At 54.5% G+C, this 17837-nt stretch overlaps 1 protein-coding gene across 1 annotated transcript in view; it reads right to left on the bottom strand.

Moving 5' to 3' along the window:
* Nucleotides 1-3985: 3985 nt before the first annotated feature.
* ADAMTS16 (ADAM metallopeptidase with thrombospondin type 1 motif, 16) overlaps nucleotides 3986-17837 on the bottom strand; it is a 137502-nt gene continuing 123650 nt past the window's right edge. The window contains exons 18-22 of the mRNA XM_012651848.1: nucleotides 14405-14606; nucleotides 14114-14308; nucleotides 11631-11855; nucleotides 4853-5000; nucleotides 3986-4101 (exon numbers count right to left, since the gene is read on the bottom strand). Coding sequence (XP_012507302.1) covers nucleotides 3986-4101; nucleotides 4853-5000; nucleotides 11631-11855; nucleotides 14114-14308; nucleotides 14405-14606 — 886 coding nt within the window. The remainder of the gene's footprint in view (nucleotides 4102-4852; nucleotides 5001-11630; nucleotides 11856-14113; nucleotides 14309-14404; nucleotides 14607-17837) is intronic.

Below are 17837 nucleotides of genomic sequence, written 5' to 3'. Positions count from 1 at the left end.
GCGGGCCTGGGAGGGCTGGGGTTGGTCTTGTTGGTGCGCTGCTGCCTCCTCCTCTCTCCTCCTCCCTCCTCCTCCTCCTTTTTTCTTCCTCCTCCTCCTCCTCCCCTTCCTCCCTCCTCCCTCTTCCCTCCTCCCTCCCCCTCCTTCTCTTCTTCCTCTTCGGCTGTTTTGTCTGGACTTATTTGCTCAGCCTGGAATTTCTGGAGCTGCATTTAGCCCAGACACGTGGCAGCTCCTGGAGCTTGGGGACATCCCCCTGAACCCCCACACTCCCTTCCATGGAGCGGCACCTGGTGGGATTCCTGGGGGACAGCCAGACGAGGATGAAGGCTCGCTGGGCTGTGTCGTGGCATTTGACCACAACTGCCAAGACAGAAGCAAGCAGGGAAAAAGCCCCAGTGCCCACCATGCTGTGGCGCAACCCGGGTCTTTAACTGCACTGCGCAGCCGAGGCCCACCTGTAACTGGCCAGTGTTGTTCAGATGGCAAAGGCGTCTGCGTGTTCCTGTCGGTGGCCCTCCGTTGCCTGCGAGAGCAGGACGGTCCATGCCAGGACACACCGGGATCAGGCAGCGAAGCCCCCTGCAGGCCGCGAGCCGGACAGCAGTTCCCCGGCAGCGGCAGCCGCGGCGTGGGTGGCCGGTGGCTGCGTGGACAGCCCTGAGAAAGGCGGCTGTGTGGGGCAGACACCTGTGGATCCCTGAGGCCGAGAACTCAGGACACCGCGTGCCAGGCGAGGATGCTGTGGGGGTCTTTCCCCCCACTCGGAGCCGAGTTCAGTCCTGTGGCGGCTGTAAGCTCCACCTCTAGAAGCTCCACATTTCCAGCCCAAAGCACCGAAGCTATACTGGGAGCAAACAAGTGATGTTGAAACAAGTCCCAGATCCAGACAGGAAAAGATTCTCCGTGGGCCTGATATGTCCAGCGCCCGGGCGGGTGGGCAGCCGGGCACGTGCCTTTGAGGTGCGCCCAGGTCCCCCTCGCTGTGACCCACCTGAAGACGGTGAGGAGGGAGGAGAGGAGCACTGCGGCCAGCACGCAGGAGGCGGCTGGCTGCCCTGGGGACATACGACAGAGGCCGGAATGGCCGGAGACTGGCCTCCACGGGGAAGGCCATGTGGAGAGACGAACGGGAGGCGAGGGGCCGAGGGCGCGAGATGCGCACTGTCCTGGTTGAGCACTGGCTGTGCCACTTACGAGCTCCGTGGCCTGGGACAGTCTACATGTGCTCCCCCACCCTGTCCCCTGGACAGAGCGATCGATGGCACCTCCCCTAGGACAGCTGCCCAGGTGGGAGGCCCCGGTGAGAGGCTGGCCAGGTGCTGGGCTGACGAGTCCCCCAGTCCCAACAAGCCCAGCCTCAGGCCGTCCCCACCCGCCAAGACCTTCTCCGCTGCCCAGCGTCTTCCTCAAGTGCCGAGCCACGTGGGTCCCGGGCAGGCCCCGGGTGCTCCCGCCTGCCCCTTCCTCTTGCTCACGCTCTCTCCGGCAGCGAGTGCCAGGTCGAAGGCTGCCCCTCTCTGGCCTACCACTTCCCTCTCTGACAGAAGTAAATCTCTGCCCTCTGCCTGTCCCTGTCCTTCTGGGGCGTGGTCAGCCTTGTCCTACATGCATTTGCGGCTGCCCAGTGTTTCCCTGCTGGAACATAAAGTCCTCGCAGGCAGGACCACATCTTGGCCATTTTTGCCTCCTTCATGGAACGAGGCCAGCAGCTGGCCGAGGAAAGGCCACTGCAAATAATAATAAGGGTCACCGACAGTCCTCTGTTTGAAGGACAGAGGTTTGGAGGACGGCCCCAGTGTCTGGCTGAATCAAGAAGACAGTGGTGCCTCATGGCTTTGGGTTTGGGAATAAGCTGCCCCCGTCCCCAGGAATCCTGCAGAATTCGGCAGAGTCCCCCTTTCTGGCTTACAACTCCAGGAAAAGCTATAAACGTTGTCCGTCAGAATCTCCTCTCTGTAAAATGGCATCAGGACTGTGTCCTCACACGAGTGGCCCGTGCGTTGGAGGCGGCGGTGCAGAGCCCGCTGTGCTCCAGCACCCGCCAGCGTCACCTGCCAGCCGGGCAGGCCGGGGTGAGTGGGGTCAGCCATGCCGGGGCTGCACTCTGGCAGCCGACGTGCCACGGGGCAGGGTCCGCCCCAGTCACAGGGGCCGCAGTGAGGGGCATGGTACGACAGCTACTTTTACGTCAGTGTGGCTGGGCTATGCGATGCCAGTGTTTGGGTCAACCCCAGACCAGGTGTTGCTGTGAGGCAGTTTTTAGAAGTGACTGACATCTGAGTCGGTAGCCTTTGAGCAAAGCAGGTGACGCTCCGCAATGTGGTGGGCCTCGTCCGATCAGTCGAAGGCCTTAAGAGCAAAGACAGGTGTCCCTGAGAAAAGCGATTCTGCTTTGAGACGGCAACGCGACAGCCCTGCCTGAGCCGCCAGCCTGCTGTCCCGTGCAATTCCGACCTGAGACAGCGACGCCGACTCGTCCCTGCACGTCCAGCCTGCCCTGCAGATTTCAGAGTCGCCAGGCTTCACGATTCTGTGAGTCAATTCCTTAAACTAAATCCCCCCAGCCTCTCTATGTCCTGTTGGTTCTGCTTTGCTAGAGAACCCTAACACCCGTAGGGGCCACAGGGTGAGGGGCCACCTCCGTTAACAAATGGGCACAAGGCCACCATCACGGGTCCCTGCAGCCTCCTCCTCCCTCGGGGACACTTTCTCTTGGACCAGTCCCTGCTCTTTCTGTGACACCCCGGAGCCCCATTTCTCGCTCTTTGCGACCAGTTTCCTGGTATGTGAGTGCCAGCCCTCGGTCTCAGGAGTACACTTTGTAAAGAACTGTGAAGTAGTTCGGAAGCACGCCGTACAATATAAAATTTATTATAAAACTTCAGCGAATATAAATATCCAGGTGCTCATCAGGTCGGAGCCGTGCCGCGGACAGCAGCACCATGACGACGGGGGACGTGGGGGGCCTGGGGTGGCTGCCCTTCGAGCAGCCCTGGCCTTCCTTCGCAATGCATCACATAAATGACCAGATTCACGGGAGAAATTTCACAAACCTTACGACACACAGAAATGAAACTCGGGGCTCTAAGGTCATCACCAAGCCCGCTGCCTGGCCGCTGTCTGTCGCGGCAGGGCCGCGGCTCTTCTTAGGAATGCGGGGTTGGATGGCAACTGTACATCTGATCTGTCGTTTCGAAAAGAAAGCATTAAGAAATGGATTTCGATAGGAACACTCGCTTGCAAATAACTGAGAAAGATAAAACATAAGATATCGAAAGTCTTCCCTCCATCTCACGGGTCTGAAAGGGACAGGAGCACCGAGCAGGGATGTCACTCTTCCCGTTTCCATGTGCAAAGTCCCAAAGCCGAATGCAGTCCCCGGGCAGGCGCCCCTGGACAGGACGCTGGTTCTTGTGGCGGCTCCAGGTCCCTTCGAGGAGCAACTGTGCAGCTGGGGAGGAGGAAGAGCCTGGGCAGCCTGGGGTCCCCGCTCCTGCCCTCCTCTCAGAAAGCTGGTCGTTCCTGATGGCCAGTGGCCCCTGGGCGCGAGCAGGGTCACGCACCTAGCGGCAGATATTCTGTACGTTTTCCTTATTCCACGGCCTTTCCTTCTTAGTACAAAGCACCAGACGTTTAGTGTTTGGCAGCTCGCCCCTGCGTGTCTTTCGGACTTGATTTGTCTGCCCGCAAGCGAGGGTGCGCGTCCCTGTCCGGCGGGGCCGCCTCTGCCTGCCACGCAGGGGCCGCGCCGCCGGGGCTCCGGGCTCCAGCCCAGCAGGAGAGTCTGCACATGCGCGGACACAGGTGTGCGCCCCGGCTCACACGGAGACGCGCACACGCGGGCTCTCGGTCAAAGAGCCTGACGGTCTTTTCCTTCCAGCTTGGGTCTTCCCTGGACGCCTTCCCGCGTGGACTGCGCAGCTCAGCGTGGGAAACCCCTCGGCCGCGCGGCGCGCTCTCCGCCGCGGGAAGCCGTCCCGACTCACAGGTTGGCCTGGGAGCAGGCGCTGCAGCACTGCCGGCCGTAGAACTTGTGCGCGCACACCCCGTGCTGGGGCACCAGGTAGCACCAGCGGAAGTAGTCCTTGCAGAAGGCGTCTGAAAACGAGCAAACCCGCACGCTCAGTGCTCCCAAGCGCAGCATCGCACTCCGCCAGCTAATGACTGTCCCCCAAATGACAGCAAATGGGTCATGCTCTGAAGCTGCTGAACAGGGCAGCTCTTCAGGCCTGACTGGGGCCCTGTGGAACCTACTCTTTTCACAGGACCTTTCTTGGAAGGTTCCTGCAAAACTAAAATCTTCTTTTTGTGCCAAACCCACCCTCTCAACCACTCACCCACCCGAGCCATGGAGCCTCTGCCGACTGACTTTCAATGGTCCAATTCTCTGGCTGAGCCAAACCACTCGCCTTCCTCAGCTATGATTTTTCTCAGAAAAGCCGTCATCTGCAATACTGGGGGCGTTTTGTGTTGTGTGCACAGGGTTGGCGTTTAGAGAGTGCCTGATGAATAAGGGAGGCCTTTGTCTAACTTGGGGGGAAAGGCTGCTTTAGTTAAGGTTGCCTTCTTTAAATGCAGCGAATAGCATTGAACTTGGAAAGAAATCATGCTTTCCTAAAGCTAGACCCATGTCGCCATGTCATCATGATCTATGACATTCTGGGGTGGTCTGAGAGGCGGCAGGGTCTGATTTGTGGGCCATTTCATTCAAAAACTGGAGGAGGAGATGCAAAGAGAAAAAAAGTGGGGCAGACACAAGACCCAGACTCTCCGAGGCCCTCCGAGGACCTCCCAGAAACTTCACAGCCTGCCCGAGGCCCAGACCCCGCCCAGGGGCTCCCGTGCTCACCTTTCTTCTCCGCAATGGGGCAGAAGTGGGTGTTGCAGGCCAGGGAGGCCTCCGGCTTCTGGTGCAGGAAGCAGCTGGACGCTGGCCGGCCCCCGGCCAGGCACTGCACCGACCTGGTCTGGACGCCGCCCCCGCAGCTGGCCGTGCACTGCAGGGAGACACACACAGGTCAGCTGTCGGTGCCGCCCTTCAAACGGGGCGCTGCTTTGGGCCAGCGAGGGAAGAGCATCGTTGGTGAAGAAGAGTCACGCTCGGCCTGATGCCGACAGTCCCGGCTCACCTTGCCCATAGCGTGCATCGGCGTGTCCCGGGCAAGGCCCTACTGGAGCTTGTGAACCAACCGGGTCACACAGCTACGATGACCCTTCCTGCTGTTCAGATGGCAGAGACTTTGCTGGTGACAGGGCCTGCCAGGCTGGGATTTGACTGCTGAAGTCTGATGCTGAGGCCTTAACTGAGGGTTCCTGGGACTGGGCTCTTTGGGGGCAGAATACTCTTTTTTAGAAGAGTAAGTAAACTGAGTAAAGCAAATGATATTAATGGATTGGTATGTTATCTCCTCAGACTACAGGTAGTGCTGAAAAAAACTAGATGCCTCCAGTGAAATTACTTACAAGTTATCCTTCTGATTGAAAAACAAGAAAAGCCTTCCAATTCTGGTTTGTATTTGAGGTACTTCAGAGCACAAGATTGCTGATGTTACCACCCCGGATGCGGGGCCAATGTGCTCGCTTTCCTGCGCTGGCTTCTTCCCTAACTCCAGGCGTGGGGGCGGCCCTGGCACCGCTGGGTGAGGCAAGCCCTCCTCTCCTCTTCCCTCCCTCCTTGCGTGCATTCCCACTCCACCCTAGACGTCTAGAATGTTCTTAAGTGAGTCACTGATGGGTCAATAGACACAAGGAAACCGGGGATATCTGGGGATACCAGGGTCATTTCCAAGCCCGGCATGAAAGAAACGGCCCCTCAGGGAATGCCCTCACCGAGCCCCCCTTTCTGGCAGTCCCGACCGGAACCAGCTTGATGAGAGGCATGATACAACTAAGCCCCTTCTAGACCCCAAGTTCCAGGGCTCCCAGTGCCTGCTGGGGCTCATTTTGTTGAGACGCTGGCATCTTATGGGCCCCCCAGTACTCTGAGTAGCAACAGCACAGGGAAGGGAGGGAGGTCGGTTAGAGCATCTTCCATTAGCTGGCCAGACGCGCACACCACAAAATGTGAGTGGGATCCCTCTGAGGTCACCTGCGGTGAAGAAACTGGGGATAAGAAACTGCAGAGACAGAGGAACCCGAACCCGCACCCACAGTCTAGACCAAATTATGTGAATTGTGCTCAGAGAAGGCTGCCAGTTCAAAAATGTTAAGAACGTAAGAATTAAACACACACCTGCAAGAAGATGGGGTCGGATAACATTTTGGAAGTCCCTGTGCGTGGTGGAGAAACTAAAGGGCTGCTGTGACAAACTGGGGCTCGCGTTGCTTGCCCAGACCTACGAGACCGTGTGCGGAGCAGCTCAGGCCGCGGCCGCTTCCCACCGCGCGGATCAGCCCGCCCGTGAGCAGCCGCCGCCAAAGCTCGCCTGCGTCCCTCCAGGACCTGCTGCAGCCAGAGCTTCGCCAAGTACCGTAAATCCGCGGGGACAGGGACTGGGCACTGCAGCAAGTCAGACACCTCCCCCTGCCCCTCGGGAGGGGAGGAGTTGCACCCAGAGTACTGAAAATCACAGGCTGAAGGAGTTGTTTGTTCTTCTCGGTTTTTGTCCTCTGTGGATAAGGGCTGTCCGGCCCCTGTGCATGTGTCTGGAACACCTGGGAGACTTCCCCTGTGCTTCAAACCCAATTTCAGCAAAAGGCGTCAATAATTCAGTTCAGTACATGACTATGGCAACCAGAAAAAATGTTGTGGGCAGATTCGTGTCTGATTTCATTATCAGGATCGCACACCAGAGCCAGACGTTTCCCATTGCCTCTTACATCTTTCTGGACATCCCCGAACCACGGCTCTGGCCTTTGCTCCTTGCAGTCTACGTTCAGACTCCCCGCAGCCCACGCGGTGCGCTGAGAGCCTTAGGCTGTGCGGGGCTTGTGCACCGAGACGGCAGCTCAGAGCTTCTCGCTGGTCACGTCCACTTCTCTGGGCGTCTGAAACTTCTACTTTGCATTGAATTTCTTTTTCTCTTCTCCTTCTCCTCCTCTCTCCTCTCCTCCCCTCTCCTCCTCTCTCCTCCTCTCTCCTTTCCTCTCCTCTCCTCTCCTCTTCTCCTCTCTTTTCTGTTCTCTTTTCTTCTTCTTTCCTTCTCTTTCTCTCTTTCTTTCTCTCTCTTTTCTTTCTTTCTTTTCTTTTTTTTTTTTTTAAACTCTCCAGCAAACACAGAAACTCATGTTAAATTTCTTTCCCAATCAGCAGCTGGAGCAAAATTTCATTCTTGCTGAGGATTTTACACCTTTTTTGAAAATGAAGAGATCATGACATTTTTTAAAATCATGTAAACAGTTCCAAAATAATTACTATGTGGTTTAATTCATTTTTGTCACTGATTCACTTATTCAATAGATGTTCATTGCTCACTCCCCTGTACCGGGCACTGTTCTAGGCACTAGATACTGAGGCATGAACACGGCGGCGTGGCGCAGGCCTCAAAGTAGCTACACAGCCTGGCCACGCAGAGTGCGGCCCCTCACCCAGCTGCACGTAGTGTGACGACCGCTTCAGACTCGGTGCTGTCCCAGGCGATGCTTATGCACACGGAGTGAGAGAAGCGCTGGTCTGGAGAGTTTTAAAATTCCTATGAAAAAAAATTATGGGATAAAAGCCCTCTAAATTTCTCAAAATGTGCATTTCTCTATGTAAAGTAAAAGTAGTAAGACGTTCAGCTGCACATTTTGAAAACATTTTGAATTGATGGAGGGCGATACACCAAAAGATGGAAGAGAAGAAACCTGAAAACGTTTATTCACTTTTCATTCCAGGAAGGAATAAGAGGAGCAGTTGTTCGTCACTATCACCAATGCGATGGCTTGAAACTCAGCGTGGCTGTCTAGAATTCACGTTCCAGATTTTCAGCTGGGTTTATGATTTCCAAACAGACTGACCCTAAGAATCCTCCGGAGCCCTTGACAACCGTGTAGACTCCCGAGGTGGGGACCCGGGGGACAGGAGGGCTGGGGAGGGGCCGGGAGGCTGCGGCCCCCAGGTGTGCTGGGCAGGCCATGAGGCACGGCACCTCCTGGAGAGTACTGCTCAGACAGAAGAGTCTGGAACTTGGATCTGGAAATCACACTTACAGCTTCTTTCTCCAGCTCCCCGGGATCTAACCTGAGCATCCCACTGATTGCGCGGACAGGGCTGGCCACCGCACAGCGCGTGATGGCGACGGTACCTGCAGCCCTGACTGCCACACAGCTGCAGCTGTTGGAGCCTCTGAAGCCCCTTGATGTTGGCCGCACCCCCAGATCAGTGGCTCTCCAGTCTGAACATGAACGAGAACCACCGGGGGGACTGACTACAACAGGCGGCTGGACCCCACCTAAGAGCTCAGCCGGAGCAGGTCTGGAAGCTGGGTGGGAGCTGAGAACCTGCAGGGCGGGCCACCCTGGAGAACCAGGGCCCTAGGTTTTCAGAGTTACATTGGCAAATGCCCTTTTGCCTTTTCTTTTTCTTTTCTTTTTTAATTTTCAGAACTGGCTTCAGTCACATCTTAATCTAAACCCTTTCCTGAGCGTGGCCTCTGCAGACACTGTCGTGCCTCAGTCTGGATGGGCTGCTCTCTGTCACCACCTCAGAGAGGACCCCAGGAGACCCCCACTCCTGGGGAGCTGCTCCGTTGCACTGGATTCGCCCCCCAGGACTGCACAGCAGTTCTGCAACACTAGTGAGGACACATCTTTTAGGTCTGCGTCTCCTGCTGCTATGAGGACTCCCAGGGCGGGGGCAGGCCTGTCTGACGGGGGCGGGGGGGGGCCGTAAACCCTCTGTTGAGCCAATGACTGAGGTCAACTCAGATGCCCCCTTCGTGGGAGTGGGGTGCAGAATGTCAAGCCGGATCAGCCCCAGGCTCCAACGGGCCGTCCCGCGGCTACCGGGCTCCATAGCTACCGATCTTCCAGCAGCCTCAGGAAACCTCTCCCTCTGCCTCCCCTGCTGCCCGGCCCAGCGCTGCCTGGCGCTCTGACCGGGCCTGCAGCACGCCCAGGGGAGTGCAGTGGCTCTTGCTAAGACTCTATCCAGCTTGGGGAAATTGGATGCTGACGGAGGTCCTGCAAAGAGTGCCTTTTGCCATTCTCGGATTACATGGCCTCCTTTGCACCTGGGAGGCCACCTTGCCTCATGCCCCGAGGGAGCCCCTGCAGACAGCTTAGCTCCAGCTCCCCTTCCAGTGAGTCTAATCCAGACATCAACTAAGCACACACTTCTAGCACGCTGACTTGCTGAAAGACCACTTCCTTCTGATTTTCTTGTGTGCTCCTGCTTCAGTAGTGGTTTCCAGGCTTTCAGAGCTCAGCAGCTCACGTAAAGAGACACTGCGCAAACACCCCAGGTGAACGGGAAAACAGTCACTCTTGGTCACTAGGAAAAAAGATGAATTTTTAAATAATAGTATTTGCCTCTTTTTTAAAAATTTTTAATTCGGGTTGTTTTTTTTTTTCTTTTTCCTTGTTTTTTTTGGGTTTTGTTGTTGGCCGTTGAGGGTTGCCGGCTTTTAGTTCTTGGTTGTTTTCTTGGGGCCTCACTCCGTCACACTCGGAGGAGCCATTAACACCCTGCGGCTTCCGGCAGGCAGAGTACATATCTTGAACACAAGGAATATAAATAAACAAATACACGATAATTCCAGAGGGCCAAAGCTTCACACTTCATTTTCCTACTGCTACGACGTCTCTCCTGAGAGGCCAACAGTAAGTTCCGCCCCTTCCCCGCCACCTGCCTGCGGGCCTCTGCGCACTCCACCTCTCCCAGGCTAGACTTTCTGCCCACTGAAACCTTCCCGCTCCCCAGGGACCAAACGTGCCCTCACTTCAGGATGGGACTGCACAGACCTCAATGAGAACCTCTGCCACGAACATTTAGGTTATTAGTATGAAATGTCTGATGTCCTTAAGTACTAAGTTTGACAGTTGATATCTCTGACATTTCACTTTGACACTTTGTTTTATTTTCATTGTGAAGATACATTCACTCTTTCGAATGTACATTTTGGCTTGTGATTATCTTTCAAATTTTTTTTAGAGCAATTTTTGTGAAACCATGGATAAGTCAAAAATTCGTGTTATTTTCGAGTATGAGTTCCATTGTGAAACCAATGCAGTGTAGACAGCCCAAAATATCAACAAAGTGTTCGGGAAGGGTGTGGCTAATGAATGCATGATACTTCGATGGTTTGGGAATTTCCATTCTGGTGATTTTAATCTTGAAAATGAGCCACGTGGGCGACCTGAGACCGATGTGGATGATGATGAGCTGAAAGCTGTAGTGGAAGCGAATCCATCTTAATCTATGCATGAATTAGCAGCGAGGTCTGACGTTCCTATTCCAACAATATTGGGCCATTTGAAACAAATGGGCACGGTAAAGAAGCTGGATAGATGGGTTCCACATGACTTAAATGAGCATGAGCAGAGACAGGACCACTACAAGACCCAAGGACAATGACGTGGTGACCAAGCTCTGAGGCCACATGACACACTTGGGCCCCACTGAGCAAGTCTGTGGAGTAGGCTCTCTGTGCCTCAGTTTCCTCATCTGTGAAATGGGGATAATGCTACCTCCCTTAGAGGCTGCTAAGAGAGATAAAAGACTTAGTTCCGAGCAGAACTGGTACCCGGGACTCTGCTCAGGGGTTAGCTGCTGTCACTACTCTCATTCCCGTGCATTCAGCTGTGGCACAGCGAGGACCCTCGAGGGAGTGAGCCTGCGAGGACCCTCGAGGAGCTGGGCATGACGGTGAGGGAGCGCATAAGGCTGTCACTGCTGCTGCACACACAGCCGCTCTCCTGCCCTCCCATTTCCTTCCACCTTCATCTCTCTGGAAAGGAGAGAATCAGAGCTGCGGCCTGCAGCAGGCAGGGAACCGCTGGGCAAGTGGGAAGAGGCCCGATCTTCTGGTCTCTTCTGGTGGGGAAACCAGAAAAGGAAAAGCACCCCCTTCCCGGGCAGATGCGAGCCAGTGCAGAAGCTCATGGTTGGCCTGTGGCGTGTGGGTTGCGTGCCAGCCCCGGGAACCCCTAGGGGCCTGAGCCCACCTGGTCTGAGAGCAGAAATACCAGCAGGAGCGAGAGGAAGGAGGGCACGGACTTGGGACAAGGAGGAAGCCAGAAACCAAGAGCCAGAGCCACAGAGCCGCTGCCTAGAGGGCGCGTGTGGGGCTGTTAGGAGCCCAAGCAGGAGACAGGGCGAGGAAGGAGGGTGGGCCGCAAGCAGCCCATGAGCTTACTGTCACCCACTCATTCCAGATTTCACCTTCCTTCCCCATTCACACCCATCTCTGGGGGATTCTGCCCAGATTTACCCAAAGTATTGCCTTTCCTTACACTTAATTGGGTGACATTTAGAACAAGACACATGTACCCTAAAAGATTCAGTAACATTTGGAGACTGTCCTCAGAAAGCCACTTCCACAACCAGGAACAGGGCCCCCCACACTCTCCGGGAAACCACCTGACGACGGCGCTGCGCCGGCTCTGGGGACACACCCTCGCAGAAGCCTCCCCCTCATGCCAGCTGCCAACTCGTGGGGCCGGGAGCTATGCCCACTCACTCGTCGGGAATTTAGAGCTTCCCCTACCTGAGACCAGGGTGAGGCAAACCAGCTGCCCCTTGGGGGACCTGCAGCAGCATAGAGGGGGTGCTTGGGGCATGGAAAGAGGGCGCAGGATTGTTCCAGCTCCAGGTTGGGCTTCGGCAAATGCAAACACTTCTTTGCGGCCAGCTCTCGATACTTCCCGGAAACATACTTTTCAGCACATCTTAAGAATCTTTTCTGTGTTCCCCTTTCACATGTCACAGAGCACTAAAAATAAGAGAGCAAAGATGTGAGTGAAAAATATCTTTTTTTCTTTGCAAAATCAGTAGGTCAAAATGTTTCTCAAAAATATGAGTTTGAACTTTTATATGTGTAGACATTCAATGAAATTTATTAGATCATAGCATTTTAAATAGGCTTTATAGTATCTATCATTAAAAAAGAGGATCTCGAGGTCATAGTGGTACAGCACCATGGGCCGTAAGTAGGGACAGGGCAGTCAGAAACCATGAAGGGTGTAATTCTAAAGCTACCATTTCACTGGAAAATTAAAATGTTGGGCTGTCACTGATACTATTAGAATGTACTGAAAATCAATAGCCAAAGACATGTGGTAAACGCCACAGTCCGTGGAATTAACCCACCCAACTGTAGGCACGACGTTGGCCCCTGAAGCAGGGGCAGGTAGAAGAAACCCAGGGCTCACAAATCTCCAGAAATTTGAGTGCAGCTTGTGCAGAAAGTAAGCACACATGGAGAGAAAATGCACTGGGGTTCCCCTCCAAGGTGTGCTTTGAACTTGAGCTGTCCTGGGCTGCCAGACACTCTGGCATGTGCAGAGGCGCCCCGGGCAAACCAGCAGACTGTGCAGAAGGCTGCAGGCCCCTGCCATGCAAAGAGGACACACAGAAGGAAGGCACACTGTTGAACCACAGGCCAAGGCATGGGGGTCTCTGAGAGTGAGGTCCGGCCCTGGGGTTGCTGACTCATGCTGGGGAAAGCGGGTGATGACCTGCAGCCCCATGGACCATGCGACTGACGTTACTTAAGCAGAGAAGCCCGGGGTCGACACCTGCCCATGTTCCAACCCTGCACTCTCGCCCTTAGGTTTACAGGTGTGCTTTTTGTGCACCTTAATGGAGACCAAGTTGAAAGGCTCCTCCTCCCTGTTGCTGGGCCATGCCTAAGAGAGATGCTCTGGGGTGTGTGTGTGCGTGTGTGTGTGCGCACGCGCGAGTGTATGCGCATGCACATGTAAGTTTCAGGGCAAGGGCTTTCTATCAGGACACTGACCATAGGTTATGCAGCCCGAGTCATTTGCTTTCTATGGTCTCTGCCTCTAGGGACAAGAACCACAGAAAGGTCTTTTGCAAAGACAGTGCATTCAGTATTATGACACACTGTCATTTCTGTGTCCCGGGTGAAAGAGAACCCGGAGTTGTTTGTTAGCAATGGCAATGGTGATTTTATTTTTTTAGTGACAAACAGAAGCAGTGTCTCAATGGGATTAAATGTCCTGCTTGGCACATTGCACCGTCGTCAGCGAGGCGTCATTTGAGGTGCGGGGAGATGCAGCGCCTAACGAGACCTGCGTCCTGCCCCGAGGAGTGTGGGATGGGAGCAGGTAGGCGCTCTCTCCCCACGACTGCTGCGGAAAGGCAGAGGCACGACTCTGGGGCTACGGAGCTTTCTCGGTGCTCCGTTCAGGCAGGTACACCGCTGGCTGGGTTGCTGTCATTCTGTGGGCTGTAACATTCCGGAAGTCCTTTCGGGCTCACGTGAGCCAAAGCTAGTCACGAAACTGCCCACACTTCAAACTCATGTTTCCAAATGTTAGTCCCATTATGACAGGGTCTAGGATAGCCCTGAATGGTGCAAACGCTGGGCTTCCATCTGCACAACGCGCAAATTTCAGAAAACTCCACATCAGAGGTTCCTTCTACAAATATAAAGAGTGCCTAGAAACTTGTCTTGGGAAGTGGGTACTCTGTTTCTTCCCACAGTAATCCACCTTCTTTCTGCTCCACACTAGCTACGTCTTTCCTGGAAACGGCTGTGCTGTTCTGGAGTTAGGCGAGTCTCCATCACCCACTGCCAGCGGGAGGAGCGAGCCCCTATTCTCGCACTCCTTCCGGGTTCATCCTCTGTCCTCTGCTCAGGCTGGCTCAGTAATGACCACATGGATGCCCTGGGCCAGATGCTCCCAGGACAAGATTCAAAAGCCCAAAGAGACAGTGAGCAATCTTTGAAGTTAACTGAAGCCGAGAGGGGTGCGTGAAGCTAGGGGCTGGGGACGAGACACCCAGGCAGCACAGGGAAGAGGTGAAGGCAGAGGAGCAGGGGGCGAGAAGCCAGGCGAGAAGAGAAAGCCCGGAGAAAGGCCCTCCGCGGTACCGCTCACCTTCCTGGGACCAGCACACCCACCTGGAACCGCGCAGCTACCTGGGACCTGAACCTTCCTGGGACAAGCGCACCCATGCGCACCTCCCCGGATCCAGCGCATCTACGTGGGACCACGCACCTACCTGGGACCAAGCAGACACGAGCCACTGCAGCTTCTTGTGCTTGTTGCAGCGCTGCAGCAGGCAGGCCTCGTGCGTCCTGGGCTTGGGCTCCGAGGTGCAGACCGCATTGGGCAGCAGCTGCGCTCTGGCCGCAGGGTCGGTGCTCTTACAGACCACCAGGCGCTTCCTCCAGCCCTTCCCACAGGTTCGCGAGCACTGCACGGAGGAGCCTGTTCAGTGCAGGGCAGAGGCCGCCTGCGCCCATCACCCCGCGGGGCCCAGCCGCCCCGCCGCCCCCCGCCACGCGCTCACCTCCAACCAGGGCCCGGCGCTCCAGGCGGGCGGGCAGCGCTGGGGGTTGCAGGCCCGGCGGCTGGGGGGCGCGGGCTGCGGGCACAGGCCGGCCGGGAGCGGCTCCGCGTGGTGGCGCGCGCGCCGCGTGCACCGCACCAGCCGGCTCTGGGCACCGCCGCCGCACGTCCGGCTGCAGGCGCTCCAGTTCCCCACCGACCAGCTGGGAGGGGACAGAGAGGGGCGTGAGGGCCTCGGTCCGCGAGGGTCCGCGCCACAGTCGGGTGTCCTTTCTGGTTCCCACTATGCAAGGCTCACCCTAGCCCGTTGTCCCACCGCCTTGATCAGGGGTCTGTTGTTCTTTCCTGCCCCTGGCTTTTGGGTTCCAAAGGCCCTGGAAATAACCCGTCTCAGCAGAGGGTGTCTGCTCTCTCGAGAACTTTTTTTACTAGAAAATTTCAAACATATTAAAAATTGTAAAAAACCCCTTTGTGTTCCCATGCACCCAACTTCAGCAGTCATCAACGTGTGCCCCGGCCCCTATGGCATTTTGAAGGAAATCCCAGATATATAGATATTTCAATATGCATCTCTAAAAGATATTTGGACATAACCACAATACCATTATGACATCTACAAAACTGGTGATAATTCCTTAACATCACTACATAGTCAGTGTCCCAATTCCCAATTGTGTCATAAATGTCATAACTTAAGTATTTGTTTGAAGACTCCAAATAAAGTCCACACTTTGCAACTGGCTGTCCTGTCTTCTTTTTTTGTTGATAGGTTTTCCCTTAATCTCATTTATTTTTCTATTCGATTTATTGGTTACAGAACCCACATCTATTCCCTTACTGAGCGTCTCGCAGCCTTTTTTGCTGATCTCTGTGGTGTTGCTCCCTGTGCTCCTCTCTCCTCTGTCTTTCCTGTCACTTAGCAGTTGGACCGAGAGTCTTTATCAGATTCCGGTTCAATTTTTTTATATGACAGTTTCATCAGCAATCATACATTCTTCCAATGGAGGCTCATGATGTCTGGCATCTTTGTTTCAATTTGTTACCAGCTACTGATGCTCAGTGATGTTTTACCTCAAAGCCAGCTTTTTTTTTACTGGTGATAAAAGTCCCCCCTGTCAACATGTATGTTGGCAGATGATGTGACGTGGGGTGGAGCCAGGTCCAGGCACCACCTTGACTGGCTTGGCCCAAGTGCATCTGCAGGAGGGCTTGACGCGTGTGTGGGGGCCGGGGACGGTGCGTTGAGAGGAGGGACACCCAGGAGGTCCAACAGGACTCAGCGAGCTGAGGGCCCCGTGCTCCCTCCAAGAGTCAGCCAGCCCTCTGGGTTCTGGGAGGACTTGATGATCTTCACTCACATGTATCTCCCTGTGCAGCCCCCGGGGGCCAAGGCGGAAGGAGATGGAAGGTGTTTGTGCAAAAACTGAAAATTCTGTGCAAGACTTTGGCACCACTTTGGTAGCTGTAAAAAGAGAACTGAAGGGAAAGGAGAAGCCACGATCCTCACTCTTCAGGCAAAGCAGCGTGAAGATCAGGCGGGCGAGCGTGGGCTGTCCAGCCTGCTTCCTCCAGCGCCGGGTATCTAGCAAGCAGGTCACGATGGGGGCCCACCCCGGGACACGGAGCGCGGGGGCTGCCTGCGAGGCTTTGCTTGCAGCTCTGTCTGCAGAGGGGCCCCAGAGTGACACGTTCTATCTCCTGCTGCCCAACCTTTCTGAGGACCAGTTAGGATAACAATGACTTTCTCCTGAATCTTGAGGCAAGGCAGGATTGGTGAGGATGTCCAGGCTTGTCCTTTGGCTTCCTGACCGTCCTGTCCCCCGATCTGCACCCCCACATTCACCCTTGGCTAGAAGAGCCAAAGCAGCAGCCCAGAGAGCTGGGCCAAGGTCTCCCGAGGCTCCTGTCACCAGTACCCATGGCAACCAGGAGAGATGACTTCCAGAATGAAGTTTGTGGACCCAGGTTACATGAGGAGATAGCAAACACTGCCCAGAGTCCCCCCTACCATAGATAACACCATGATTACTTCCTCACATCTGCTTCTGGGGCTTTCTGTGCATGTAAATATATTTTTAACATGCTTAAGGGCAGGCAGGATGTGAAACTTTTTATTCAGGATTTTTTAAAAATGTCTAGAACAAGCATTTTTCCTACAGCGCAGAGCCTTTGCAAACATATTTCCAGTGTCTCTGATTTTATGACCTGAACCAAGGTCCTTCCCAAGTAAGGAAATTCAGGCAAAAAGGGCTGAATTCTCAAGCTCCCGGACACCCGGGAACTTCCTGAAGTGGAACCGGTTCCACGTGTGCCACGTCTGTCAAGATTTCTGAGCAAGATGATCAGCGCCTTTCCTATGTTCTCGAACGCGACCGTGGCCCGAGTAGTTCTGGAGCCAAATGTGGGACTATTGTGAAAGTCCTGAGGCTCAATCAGGTGTTGGACCGTGAAGGAGGGGTGGGAAACAGGAGCGATCCCGCCAGAACTCCCCACAGCCACGCCACGTTGCTCGCTGCCTTTGGATTGAGTTGCACCATAATGTTTTTACTTATTTTTGTTTGTAGAAGCCTTGAACTATTTTATATCAAGTGTTTTTCCTGAAAAGATTCCATTATGTGTTTAGGAAAATCATAAACAGTCTGTAATGAGAATTTTTATACATGAGAAAAGAATGTATGTCAGTGTTGTAGGAATTGTCCTATATTAACTGTGGAAATGCTTCCATTTTTCATTGTCAACAAGATTAGTGTTTTTATTACGTGCTAAACCACCTAAATTATGCATCCTTCTTATGAAAGATCAGCTTTTGGCTTCGTGGCTGTGATAATTCTGCATTTGGAGCCTCTCGATGGCTCTATTGCCACCTCTGTGTGCTTTCACGTTGTTTTTATGTTTCCTGCCGTGTCTTACATTTGCTCGCTCAGTCCTGCAGCCTTACAAATCACAACTTCTGTGTCCTCATCAAGCTGTGGAAGGCATCAAGGCATCCTGGCTGTCTGGAGGCTTTTCACACCATCTCACGAAGGCTTCTGCTTCTGCCATCTTAAGATGTTCCAACTGGGTTGGGCCATTCTCTGCCCTTCTCTCTCAACTTCAAGTCATCAGGGAGTCCTCCTGAACAAAAATCATCCACACCACAGCTGGAAACAACAAGTTTCTGTTTTGTTTCACAAACTGAACTCTGGGGAAATGTCTTTGTTTCAGCTCATGAGCGAGTCAAAATCCACGTAAGCGTCTGTGCCAGTGTTTGGGGGTTCCATGCACAGTAACAAACTGTGCTCAGCAGCTGCCCAGTTGCCCCGAGGGCCCCTGCTTTGTTTTGGTTTTCCGAAGCCCACCAACGGGAACGACACGGGTGGCTGGTATTCCCCAAGGCAAGGGCACAGGAGCACTCAGCACCCAGCACCGTCGGTGCTTCCCGCTACTCAGGGCTC

The sequence above is a fragment of the Propithecus coquereli genome, unplaced genomic scaffold (genome assembly GCF_000956105.1).
Source record: "Propithecus coquereli isolate 6110/MARCELLA unplaced genomic scaffold, Pcoq_1.0 Scaffold371, whole genome shotgun sequence".
In the NCBI taxonomy this organism is placed as follows: domain Eukaryota; kingdom Metazoa; phylum Chordata; class Mammalia; order Primates; family Indriidae; genus Propithecus; species Propithecus coquereli.
Note: the sequence above shows the minus strand (reverse complement) of the source record. Positions and strands in the feature narration are given on the sequence as shown.